This window comes from Chinchilla lanigera, unplaced genomic scaffold (genome assembly GCF_000276665.1).
Source record: "Chinchilla lanigera isolate Chin_1 unplaced genomic scaffold, ChiLan1.0 scaffold00055, whole genome shotgun sequence".
In the NCBI taxonomy this organism is placed as follows: Eukaryota; Metazoa; Chordata; class Mammalia; order Rodentia; family Chinchillidae; genus Chinchilla; species Chinchilla lanigera.
This window is the reverse complement of record NW_004955456.1, coordinates 8,085,082-8,098,025: the sequence shown is the minus strand read 5'-3', so window position 1 is coordinate 8,098,025 and position 12,944 is coordinate 8,085,082. Positions and strand designations below refer to the sequence as shown.

General features: G+C 40.6%; 1 protein-coding gene across 1 annotated transcript in view; it reads left to right on the top strand.

Annotated features, from left to right (window-relative positions):
* Positions 1-12,944, top strand: part of Sept14 (septin 14) — a 35,749-nt gene that overhangs the window by 4,293 nt on the left and 18,512 nt on the right. The window contains exons 3-4 of the mRNA XM_005396691.2: positions 7,108-7,228; positions 8,313-8,508. Of these exons, the coding sequence (XP_005396748.1) occupies positions 7,108-7,228; positions 8,313-8,508 (317 nt within the window). The remainder of the gene's footprint in view (positions 1-7,107; positions 7,229-8,312; positions 8,509-12,944) is intronic.

Sequence of the window (12,944 nt, the reverse complement as noted above, 5' to 3'; positions counted from 1 at the left end):
TTTAAAAGTAATACATACTTACGAAAATTTCAAACAGAACAAAATCTTAAGAAAAAAGAAGTGAAGGGACCCTTCCAATCCCTCAAGAGAAACAGATTTAACAATTTGTTGCATACATCTGTCCAAGTCTTTTGTTCTGTGCAGATACAAAACATACAGCTTGATTTGGTTCCTGTCATACACACTGCTGTGCCACTTGCATTTTATGCTTAATTGATCTCCAACATCTTTCTATGTCCGTGCATGATGGCTGGATGGGATTCTGTCATTAAATAGCCTTTCAGAAATAGCAGAGTCACTTTTTAAAATCATTCATACAAGTAGGTGTTTATAATTTTAAAAGAAAATGGACAGAATCCTAAAACACAAAGACAAACACCTAAAAATAACCTCTTTCTACTACTGTGGAACAGTTTGTTCCTTTTTCACACAAAACAAATTATGTGACGGGGGAGATTAACTATAATCTACGGGGGAGATTAACTATAATCTCCATGTTTATACAGAACACTCCATTTGTTAAGCCTATTTGAAAAGAATGAAATGTTAGTTTGCTTACACTAAGTGTACTACAAATACATATTATGAAGTTCCAATATGATGCTTCTTAGCCTTGATTTTTAATTGAAAATTGGATAAATAATACAGCTAATAACCCAAAAAATCCAGAAATTCAAATTTTACTCAGCAAATGAAACACTGCTGCATGTGAGGTTTTTTTTTTTTTTTTTCCCAACTTGCTAGCAAAGGCTGGTGAGATTCAGGGCTGATTACTTCAGGTTCCCTCACATCACACATTAGGTATCAAAGAGAACCTAACATGCTTACTCCGGAGTTAGATTAAGACATTTTTTTGCTTGAAAGCGATGACTGTGTAGCACAAGGGACATCTGTCAGCTGCTTCACCATATTGTTTACAAGTGACCAGGTGTCCATGAGGAATAAAAATGCCAGCAGCATTTCTATCCGGGTTGTGCAAAGCCTCTCCTTGGACAGGCGCCTTCGCTGCCCTTTGGTATTAAGCTCCCTGTGCCGTGAGGTCTGACTTGACTCATCCCCTGTTCTGTCCTTCTGAGCGAGCGCTCACTAGGCCACCAACCAGAGCCTCACATGCGGTTGCTCCCAGATGTCTGAAGTTTTTTCACTATTATTTTCTTAAAATTCTTGAAACTGACTCCCATTCATATAGCTTCTTGTTCCATGCGATTGTGGGAGATTGTATCACCAATTCTTTTAGTTGGTGATGGTGTTTTCTCGGCAGTTCTTATCAGAGACTCTCCTAGTGAATGGGTGAAATGAATATCGTGGATATGTTCCTGCTGTGTCTCATCCAACAGATGCTTACACAGGGTCCCGCTTAGTGTGTTGTTTCCTGGGGTCTCCAGCAGGGTTCCCACCGATTATTCCCCCTCCCAGTGAAAGCGCTTTGTTGTGTCATCTTCACCGAAAGCACACGATCCAGCTCCTGCAAGCAGCTGCTTGTAAATGGAATGGCTGGATTTCTTGGAGGGATTGTTGAATTTGGGAAATTCCTATCAGAACTCACAACATCAAATTCACTTCAGACATAATGTTCCAGCCCCAAAACAAAGAAGAGTTAGGAAAGTGTCACTGAGTTCTGACCAGGCGTGATCACAAGGTGCCTAATCTTTCAGTGTTCCACATGGGAGAAACACTGCACTTGGCCATGGATACCTATGCAGCAGTCTCTGGGGCTCAAGGGGGTATTATCTGGCCAGTTAGGAAATGACTTAAAAATTTTCAATTAGTGCATATTTTCAGTGCTGATTACTTTAAGGGGGTTTGGTTTACATACATAATACATTTTAATTAATTCTTCTTACTTCCCTTTCTCCTCCCTTACTTCCCCCTCCTTCCGTCTCTAGATCCCTTTCCCTTTGTAAAACATCTGTCTCTCTGATTCCTACTATCTGTCCTTTATTTTTCTCTTTAAGTCATGAGAAACCCCAATTATAAACAGTTCTGAAATGACTCTAGCCGCCTGCTCCACATGGCAAGGTTTGTCAGCTCTGCGGTGTCTGGTGGTCTACAACCTGACCAGTTCCCGGGTCTGCGCAAGTCTCAGTCTGTCTAAAGCAAAACAGTTTCTGAGTTTTAGGTAGTTCTCAATTTTGTATTGACCGTCTTGGACACCAGGATTTGTAGGCTGCACAGCATTGCTTTCAAAATAAAATCCATTAATGAATCTGCAATTTGGGGATTGTTTCTCGTGGCTTCTGTCTAAAGCAGCCCACAGGGGCTGGGGATTTAGCTCAGCGGCAAAGCGCCTGCCTGGCAAGCACAACATCGTGAGTTCAGTTCCTGGTACCGGAGAAAAACCAAAAAAAAAAAAAAAAAAAAAGCAGCCCACAAACCTGAGTGTGCCAGAGTTGAGGCTGAAACCACACTGCTACTTGGAAAATCAGCAATAGATTTTAATCTGTTGAACTCTTCTACAGATTCTTCATTCTTATCAGTGTCTGCAGGTACACATGCTTTAGATCCTTCAAAACTCTGAAAGGTCATCTTCTCTGGAAAATGGGCCCTGTCCTCCTTTTGGAGCCAAGAGAGCTGGTGACACCTGGCTCCTGAGGGGATCCCTGAGGAGCGTCAGGTCTGTGAGGGTTGGGCCGATCCCCAGTTTGGAAATGCCAGGTAAAAAGAAAGTCCTCACTCCTTCCCACCCTGTTCTGGCTTGGGTCTAGATGTCCTCCCAGAGCCTCATGCGGTCAAGGGTGGAGCTTTTTCAGAGGTGGCTGGATCTAGAGTGTGTGACGCTGGGACTGACTCGTGGGGCAGTGCTAGGCTCAAAGGCTCTAGCATTAAGGGTGTGAGTGCTACCTGCCCTAAGTAGCCTGAATAAGATATAGGCGATAGAACTGTGGTCTTCGTTTTGCTTGCTTTGCTACCTTCTGCCCACCCTGAACTGTTTCTCGTCTTCAGTGCCTGTGTGCCATGTGAGCCTGCCTTGGAACCAGCCAATTAGGAACTAAAACCACTACAAACTGTGAGCTAAATAAACCTTTCCCCCTTTAACTCTGGCTGTTGGGCAATTTGTCTCAGCAAGGAAGAACAGTAACTAAGACACACCTCCAAGTTGGAAACCAGGACTGAGCAGACGCCCATGCGCAGTGGGTATCCTGCCGTCCCTTTGAACACGTGTGCATCGACGTGCCGTGTTGTTCCCAGATCAGCTAAGTGTCAGCCTTTCTGCTCTGGGTCTTTCTCGGTGCCAGGTTTTGGCCACGATGTCTGTTCCCTCCCTCTGCATCTCCAGTTTCCGCTGTGGTGCCCCGCTGTGGCCCCTGTTGTGGGCTCTGAGCTGATGCACTTCTAGCCCGGTGTCCAGCTAACCTGAATCTCTGGGTCTTTCCAAGTCTCTGTGCAATATGGATCATCACAAATTCTCTGTCAGCCAGTTTAAGTGGCTTCACTTCAGCTGTTGTAATTCCAAGTCATGGAGAAGCTGGAAAATTCCGCCTGCCTCAAATCCATCTTTTTTTTCTGTCATTTTGAGACAGGGTCTCACTATGCAGTTCAGGTTAGTCTTGAGCTCACTTTGTAGTCCAGGCTGGTCTCGAAATTGCAATGATCCTCCTGCCTCAGCCTCGCGAGTGCTGGGATTACAGGTGTGCACCACCACGCCCCCCTCAAATCCATCATCCTTATTCCCTCTCATTATTTTATTTTTCATAGAGAAGATAGGAATATCGTGTATACCACATTTACAATAGTATAGCACTCCGCGTTTCTCAGTGTAGTTACTCTTACCAGTGGATTACATATGTTGCAGTGGTTTTTTTCTTATTAATGTCTCATTCTTTCTGTTTGAAAAACTCCCTTTGGCATTTGTTATAGGGCAGGTCTGGTGGAGATGTATCGTCTCAGCTTTTATTTGTGGGGGGTGTCTGTCTCTCGTTACTTCCCAAAGGATGGATACCTTTGCTGTTTTCCTTAAGTACTATGAAAATTTCCATTTTCTCCTGGCCTGCAAGGAAATTGCAACACCCTTACTTACTGTTTGGTTTTATTCTCTGGCAGCCTTAAGAACCTTTATCTTTCAGAGATTGTGTGTGCCCTGTCTTGGGGCAGATTTGACTTTTCTGTTCTTGGATATTGGTATCACTTTCTGTTTGCTGTGTTTTCTGATATTATTTCTTTAAATAAATTTTCTATCCTATTGGTTTTCTCCAGTCCCATTTGTACTCCAATAATCCAAATATTTGCTGTGTAGATGTTGTGCTAAGTCTACCACAAGCGTCCAAAATTCCTCTTTATTCTTGTTTTCTTCTTTTCTCCAGCACCTGAGCGTTCTTCAGTAGCCCTGTCTCTGTGCTCATTGTCTCTTTTTGATCTAGTCTGCTTGTGATCCCTTTCATGGGATTTTAAATTTCCCTTAGTGTATGTTTCAGCCCAAGGGTTAGTTTGATTTTTGAAATGGCTCCCGTATCTATGTAAATACGGCTGCTGGATGAACTGTTTCCTGTGTTTTCTTGAAGCTCTCTGAGTTTCCTTAAGGCAGCCATTGAAATTCTCCACTGAGAGCGCGCCCATGGTGGTTACTGTATGACCAGTTTCCGGTGCTTTATTTATTTATTTTCTGTTAGATGAAATCATGGTTCCCTGCAAGTTCTTGATGCTTGTTGGTATGTGATGCATCTGGGCCTTGCAGGGTGAGGTGTCATCTACGACCCACTACAGGCAGCACCTTAAGGGTTAGGTATTTATTTACAGTCTTTTAACCTGGCTTTGTGCTTGTCTTTCCAGAAATTCTAAACAGGTTGCTTATTTTCTCTGAGCCTGGAGTCACTTCTGCTCTTCCGGCAGTAGATGGCACCCTAAGCTTAGGTTTTTTTCCAGGAATATACTGACGCTACCTCAACCCGGGTCTGAACTTGATGTGTTGGTCACATTGGAAAGTGGGACAGTGGTGGTGGTGGTGATGGTGGTGATGTGTACAAAAAGGGCAGTTTGTCCTTACAACCCACATCATGGGACAAGGACAGGCCCAGCATTAGGCAGAATCCTGTGGGGGCATCAGGCCCCCAAAGGCCATCCCCAAGGCCACCAGGGCAGCAGTGCTGCTCAGCATCCTCAGCTACTACTGCCACGACCTGCGCATCACTGGGGCTGCCTAGTGCTGAGGGGAGCCCCTCGCCCAGGACTGCTACAACCAGCCATAGGTGATGGCGGCTTGAAAAGAAGCCTCATCTCCAAACTCCGGAGAAAAAATTAGCAGAGCAGAGAGACCACCTATAGAATGTAAAAAAACATCACTAGCTGTCCATCTGACAGAGAGTTGATATCCTGAATATATAAAGAACTCAACAGGAAGAACAACAACACGAAGCCAAGTAACACAGTGAAATAATGAGCAAGTGGCCGGCAGACACTTCTCGACAGAAGTGCAGAGGCCAGTGATCTATGGAAAGCTGCTCAGTAGCCTTCGCCGTGGGGAGCTGCAGTCAGCACAGTGAGACGATGGTTCACCCAGTGGTAATGGCCAAAGCCAAACACCAGAAACAAATGTTACTGAAGAGGTGAAGAAAAAGGAATCTCTATTCACTGTTGGTGGGAATCTAAATTAACGAGTGCGGCCACATGGAGAACAGGACGGGTGGCACCTGATCCAGTGATCGCATTCTTGAGTGCATCCAAGGAAGAGGAAATCAGCTGGGTTCACTGCAGTGCTCGCCACGATGACTGAGATACAGTCGAGGTGCCCATCTCCAAATGTATTGTTCAGCCATAAAGAAACAGAATCCTGCCATTTACAGCAAAGTGCTTAGAACTGGAGGCCATCCTTCCAGGGATATTGCTCAGCAGTGCAGCACCTGCCTGGCAAGTGCAAGGTCGTGAGTTCGATTCCCAGTAACAACAACAAAAAAAACGAAAAAACAAAACTGGAGGATATCAAGTTAAGCAAATAGGCTAGATGTAGAAGTGCACATATCACATGTTCCATCTCATACATGGGGACTGAAAAAGGAAGTGGACCTGAATGCAGAACAGTGCCAGCTGGGAACTGGGAAGGACACGGAGGGGTAGAAAGGGGCTGGGAGAGGGTAGAAGACATGATCAACATGCACGACACATGTGTGCATGCAGAAAGCAAGCTCAGTGAGTTACACTGATTTGCACAACTGATATGTTAATGGTTATTTTAAAAGTAGCTACAGTGGACACTTTTGAATAATTTGAATAATTGAAAACTTTTGTGGATGTTCCCTGTTGTTTGGTAGAGATTTACAGGGAAAAAAATTAATACATATTGCTAAGCTTTACTTATTTATACACCTTTTAAAAATAACCAGTTGAGCCACGCTCATCATCAGGAGGCTGAGGCAGAAGGATCATAGCAAGTTTGAGGCCACCCTGGACTACACAGTGAGCTCAAGCCCAGCCTAGAATACATAGCAATACCCTGTGTCAAAAATAAAACAAAAGAAATAACTAAAAATGAACAAGGATTGACCTTAGTTGTGCTATCAACAGATTAGTAATTTTCCAAGCTGGTGGTGTTAGCTGCAGTTTCCTTTTTCAGAGAGTACATGAGAAATTTGAAGTAAAAGTCATTTGCTTGTATTTGAATTTTAAATTGATTTTGGTTACTTCACCCATACAAACATGTATTAATTTTTTCTTTTTTTGGTACTGGGAATCGAACTCAGGACTTTGTGCTTGCCAGGCAGGTGCTGTGCTGCTGAGCTATATCCCCAGCCTTAAATTTTTTCAATATATTAACACACTACAAAAAGAATGAGATAATGTTAAAATTTTCCTTCTTTATGGAAAAATAATTTATTACCTTAGAATAATATACTGGGGCTTCTTGTGGTGTTTCCTTTTTTTAAAATATAAAAACATATCCTTGTTGAGTATGATTAGAGATAGGTCAGGTTTACTTGTAACAGTAGTAATAACATCTGGGTACTACATTTGTATACAGACTTCTTTTTGCACAAATTTATTATTTGCATTTGAATCTGGTCTGAGATATGATAATACAATCATAATTAATTCTAGTTTCTGTAACCTAGTATGGTCCATTTGAATGGCTTAACTTCCTGTTCTAATTAAAACCTTTTTATTTTTCTTTTCTTTAAGGAAAAAAAAGAAAGCATCCGTTGCTTAACTACTCTTAGCCACTTTGGTTTTGAATGTTTGCCCTATCAGCTGGTGACCAAATCTATGGAGCAAGGATTCTCTTTCAATATTCTCTGTGTGGGTGAGTCCCAAACACCACGTTTTTCTTGAGCTCATTTCCACTTACACAGTCTGATATTGATGAATTCAAGACGATTTCTTAATGTTTGTATTGGTTTCCATCTTCTCAGCCATATTATTATTATTATTAGTCTTTTTGAGACAGAGTCTCGCTGTGCAGTTCAGGCTGGCCTTGAGCTCACTTTGTCTCAGACTGGCCTCGAATCACAATGATTTTTTTTTTTTCCTGCCTCAGCCTCCTGAGTGCTGGGATTACAGGCGTGCACCACCATGCCTGGCTAGCCATATTATTTAAACTTTAAATTTAAATCTGTGTTCTTCAAAATGTGACATAGCATACTCTAGTTTCTCTTCAGATCATATAAATCTTTTGCCTTTTACAAAATCTGACATAGCTTAGTGTGTATTTCCTTTCTAGGCTATCCTTTTTTTTTTTTTGCTTTTTTCCGGTACCGGGAATCAAACTCATGACCTTGCACTTGCCAGGCAAGCACTATGCCGCTGAGCTAAATCCCCAGCCCCCTTTCTATGCTATCTTAATGACTGAGTCATGACTAGCATGTATATTTTCAGGACTATCTCAGTCTTTGAAGTATTTGGGATTATTTATTTGAGATTAATATTTTCAATTAGCAAATTACAATTACACACATTTATGGAGTACAATGTGGTGTGCTGGTATTTGTATACAATATATAGAATGGGTGAATGAAGCTTATTAATGTAGTCCTTATTTCTTTTGCCTATGTTTTTTGTGGTGATACATTTCAAATTTGTCCTTAGTTTTTTGAAATTTACAACACATTGATAACTATAGTCATCCTGCTGTACAACAGACCTCAAAAGTATTCCTCCTATTTGGATTTGTCTCCTTCTCTCAGCAACTCTCTATTCCCCTACCAGTTTCTAATCATCATTCTACTTTTACTTCTATGAGTTTGACTTTTTCAAAACTTGTGGGGCCCTTTAGGCCCCTGCATTGGCTCAGACTGTGACTTCTAAACCCTGTGATCCACACAAGCATACAGAAAACCTTCAGTAAACCCTGTGATCCACCTACGATGATGTGCCTCTGTTGGTTCCAGGGGAAACTGGAATTGGAAAGTCAACACTGATTAACACACTGTTTAACACGAATCTGAAAGACAGCAGATCCTCGCATTTTTATCCAAATGTTGGGCTTAGAATTCAGACATCCGATCTTCAGGAAAGCAATGTTCAGCTGAAACTGACTGTAGTGAAGACAGTGGGGTACGGTGACCAAATAAACAAAGAAGGCAGGTGAGTATTTTCTTACATTAATCAATTACAGTTTTGGGCTTTTTTTGCTACCAGGAATCGAACTCACAGCCTTGCTCTTACCAGGCAGGCGCTGTGCCGCAGAGCTATATCCCCAGCCCTACAGTTTTTTACTTTAGGAAATTTCCCTTCTTTTTTCCTAAATGGTAACATCTTGTAAGAAATTACCTTTCCTTCCAGATTTTAGTTCTTTTCTACTTAAATGATGTTCTTACTAAATTGATACTTTCATGTAGCCAGTTTCCTGATTTCTCTTAGAAGGCTTTGGATTAACCAGTTGTAGCAAATTGTTTATGTATTTGTGCTAGTTTTAGCTTTTCTTACTTCTCTAGTATTATAGTTCTGTGTCAGATTTAAACTGTGATAGAGGGAAATAGTATCATAGCAATAGTTTTAGATTCTTACTCCTTCAAAAACTGATTGTATACTAATGGTTATGTGTGATCCTCCTACTTAAAGTTAGCTTTAGAGTAAAAATATTCTGCGCGTGTAGACGCGTTTTCTGTGGCGTAGGTGAGTGCTGTGCTGAGGCTGACATGCATGGGTGTGCGAGAGCGCGCTGGGTTCATCTCTTCCCAGCTCGGCCTTCAATGACGTCACGTGACTTGGCTTGAAAGCAGCCAGGATGGGACATTCACACTGCAGAAGTCTGCAAACCCTACAAATCAGTACTTTTTCTTTCCAAAGAACTATTTTTAAAGCATTCACTTGCACACCACAGGTGAGAGACAAGTTTTGGAACAAGTACAATACTCAGATTATAACAAATACAAAAATGAATTGGGAGAAACTTATAAAAGGAATAGACAGACATTAGAAAAGGGGCAAATGCAAAGGCAGGTGACATTGCATTAAACAACTGTTGATATTTAGAAAATGAGTACCACCTTAGGAGTCAGTTTGTCAGAAAGTATTTTTTTAAATCTAGGTTTAAGGCTACTGTTAGCATGTCCAGTGTACTGTGCACATTTACTGTACAGTGCATGAGACGCACAGCAGGCAGTGCATCGCAGGTTCATTTTCTGAATCTGTTGCAACAGATGACTATAAGCGGATGGCTTCAAATAGCAGACGCTAAAAACCAAACAAACAACAGCAACAAAAACCTATAAACTTATTCTCTCACAAGCCTGGCTATAAGCGGATGGCTTCAAACAGCAGACGCTAAAAACCAAACAAACAACAGCAACAAAAACCTATAAACTTATTCTCTCACAAGCCTGGAGTTCAGAAATCCAAAATCAAGGCATTTTCGGAATCGAACTCCATTTGGAGTTTCTAGAAAACAATTCCTCTTTGTTTCTTTCAGCTCCCCATGTCCACTGTCATTCTGGCTACATCACTCCACTCTGCGCCTCGTCTCTCACTGGGCTTATCCTCCGTTCTGTATGAGCTCTTTTGAGGACAATTCTGATTGGACTTAGGGTGTATGCAGATCACCCAGATGATCTTTCATCAAAATTCTTATTTAAAGCTGGATATAATGGCACACTCCTGTAATCCTAGCACTCAGGAAGCTGAGGCAGGACAGTTCCCCTGACTTCAAGGCTAGCCTGGGCTACAAAGTGAACTCAAGACCAGCCTGAACTACACAGCGAGACCCTGTCTCAAAAAAAAAAAAAAAAAGATTCTTAGCTTAATTTCATCCACAACCTTCTCCACCCACCTGCAAATATACCTCACATTTATAGTTTCCAGGGATGTGGGCAAAGAAATACCTTCTCAGAGACCACCACCCAGCCTCTGACAGCTTTATGCTACAGTTGTTTCTTAAATTTTTATTTTTATTTATTTATTTTTTGATATCAGGAATTGAACTCGGGACCTTGTGCTTGCCAGGCAGGCGCCTCTGCCACTGAGCTACATCCCGGGCCCTTACATTTTTAAAAATGATTTTCCCATTTGTTTGCTGGTTAGATTGCTCACTGAAAATCAGTTATCCAGGTAATAAAATAATTTCTGTAAAAAATTGAAGTAAATGCTACAAAAATCCACGTTAGCAACATTTAAGCATTTTGCACAATTTCTCAACTTTCTTTTATTATGTGTTCCCAAATACCATCCTCATTACTTTATAATTCTGTCTGGTGAGTCACTGACCACCCCCCGCATCACTCTGACACTTTCAGCTTCAGGATTTTATGAACGTTTTCACTGTTCACAATTCTTCATGGTAATGACATTAAAGAGCCTCTCACACCTCATGTGTTCTGAGCACCATGTTCTTTGACTCTCAGGATTTTACTGCTGACTGTGCAGAAACGTGAGCAACAGTAGCTTGAGGTCAGGGAGACGACAGACTTAGAGAATGGGCCATTTACTAACATGCGGAAGAGAAGAAGCATAAACTTAACAGGAAATGTTACCGTTTAAATTCTCGGTACCGTTTCACATCCTCACCGCAATGAGCAGGAGTTCCTGTTGCTTTACACCCTTGTCACTGTACGGTCTGCTCATTTGTTCATTTTAGTAATTCCAGGGTGTATAGTTTCGTCTCATTTTGATTTTAATCAGAATTTCCCTATTGAGAAATGATGCTGGCCATCTTTTTATACGTTTGGTTAGTCTGCGTATAATTTTGGTGAAATGTTCTTCAGATCTTTTGTCAACTTACTTTTACTTTTGTCAGTTTTCTTGTTGTGTTTTGACCTATTTCACTATTTTACTTATACCTCTTTTGTCAGATTTTTGATGTGCACATTTTTTTCCTGGCTTGGGGTTGTCTCTTCATTCCCATAACTGTATTTTTCACAGAGCAAAATTTTTAATGTTGATAAAGTTCAATTTATTATTTTTCCTTTATGGATCCTGCTTTTGGTGTGATACCAGAAAACTTGTCACCACACCCAAGAATGCACAGATTTTTTTTCCTATTCTGGAAGTTTTAGAATTTTATGTGTTATATTTTGGGCTATAATCCATTTTGAGTTATTTTGCACAAGATATGAGCTATGATGGCAATATTCATTTTCTGCATATGGATATCAGATAATTCCAGGAGAGTTGTTTGAAGAGGCCACGTTTCTTCTGTTGATTATGTTTTTGTGCATCTATTGTGATCTCTCTATTTTGTCTCACTGAGCCATTTGTCTGTCATCTCTCCCACATCGCAGTTGTGATCGTAGAATGTCTTGAAATACGGCAGTGTGCATCTTCCAATTGTCTCTTTCTTTTTTCATAACTGTTAGTGCCTTTTAAGTTTCTTTGTATTTTTATATAAAATTGAGAATATGCTTGTCAATATCTATAAAAGAGCTTTGTCTGACTTCTATGGTGATTATTTTGAGTCAACAGATAAAATGGCTGAGGATCCACATCTTAATATCAAGTTGTCAAATTCATGAGCCTGGTTTCATCTCTGTGTTTAGATGTTTTAAAATTTTCTTGTAGTAGCATTTTGTAGTTTTCAGTGTAAAGATCCAGGATTTAAATACATATGCATTTCAGGGTTTTTTTGGAGTGTTAGTGTAAATGGTCTTTTTATGACCAGCATATGGGAAAATGCTCAGTATTACTAGTTATAAGAGAAATGAAAATGAAATCCAAATGAAATATTGCCACATGGTTAGGACAGCTATTATCAATAAAAGAGCTAATGAATATGTGGGGAAAGGCGGACTGGGGAAAGGTACACTGTTGGTAAAACACTAGGAGATTCCTCCAAAAGGTAAAAATATAGATATCCCATATCTGGGTATTTACATACAAATTTAAATCAGGAGCACAAAGAAATATTAACACCCCCATATTTATTACTACAGTATTCATAATAGCCAAGATGTATAAACTACCAAATGTCCTGTAACAGATGAAAGGACTAAGAAAACGCAGCGTGCACATACAGTCGAGGGTCACTTGGCCTTAGAAAGGAAGAAATTCTGCTGGGAGACGGAGGTAGGAGGATCACAGATTTGAGACCAGCCTGGCCAGCTTTGTGAAACCCTATATGAAGAAGAAGACGGAAAAGGAGAAAGGAAAGGGGGAGGGGAGGGGGAGGGGGAGGAAGAAGGAGAAAAAATTTTTTTTGCAATATTCAGTAAAATGGATGAACTTGGTGGGGATTATGCTATTTGAAGTGTTATCAGCCACAGAAAGATGAATACTGTGTAATTCTATTTATATAAAATATTTAAAGCAACCACATTCATAGAACCCAAGGAGGAACTGGAGAGTTAAAAATTAACACCCGTAAAGTTTCAGCTAACCAAAAAGAATACACTGTAGTAATCTTCCGCACAACATTGTATCTCTAGCTAACAATGATGTATACTTTAGCATTTCTTAAGAGGGTAGGTCTCATGTTGTTCTTTATTTCATAAAATAAATTTTATAAAAGTGTTAATAAAATTTTAAATACTGTTCTGATACATAAAAACAAAAATTGTACATATAAGTGGAGTACCATATAATATTTTGAT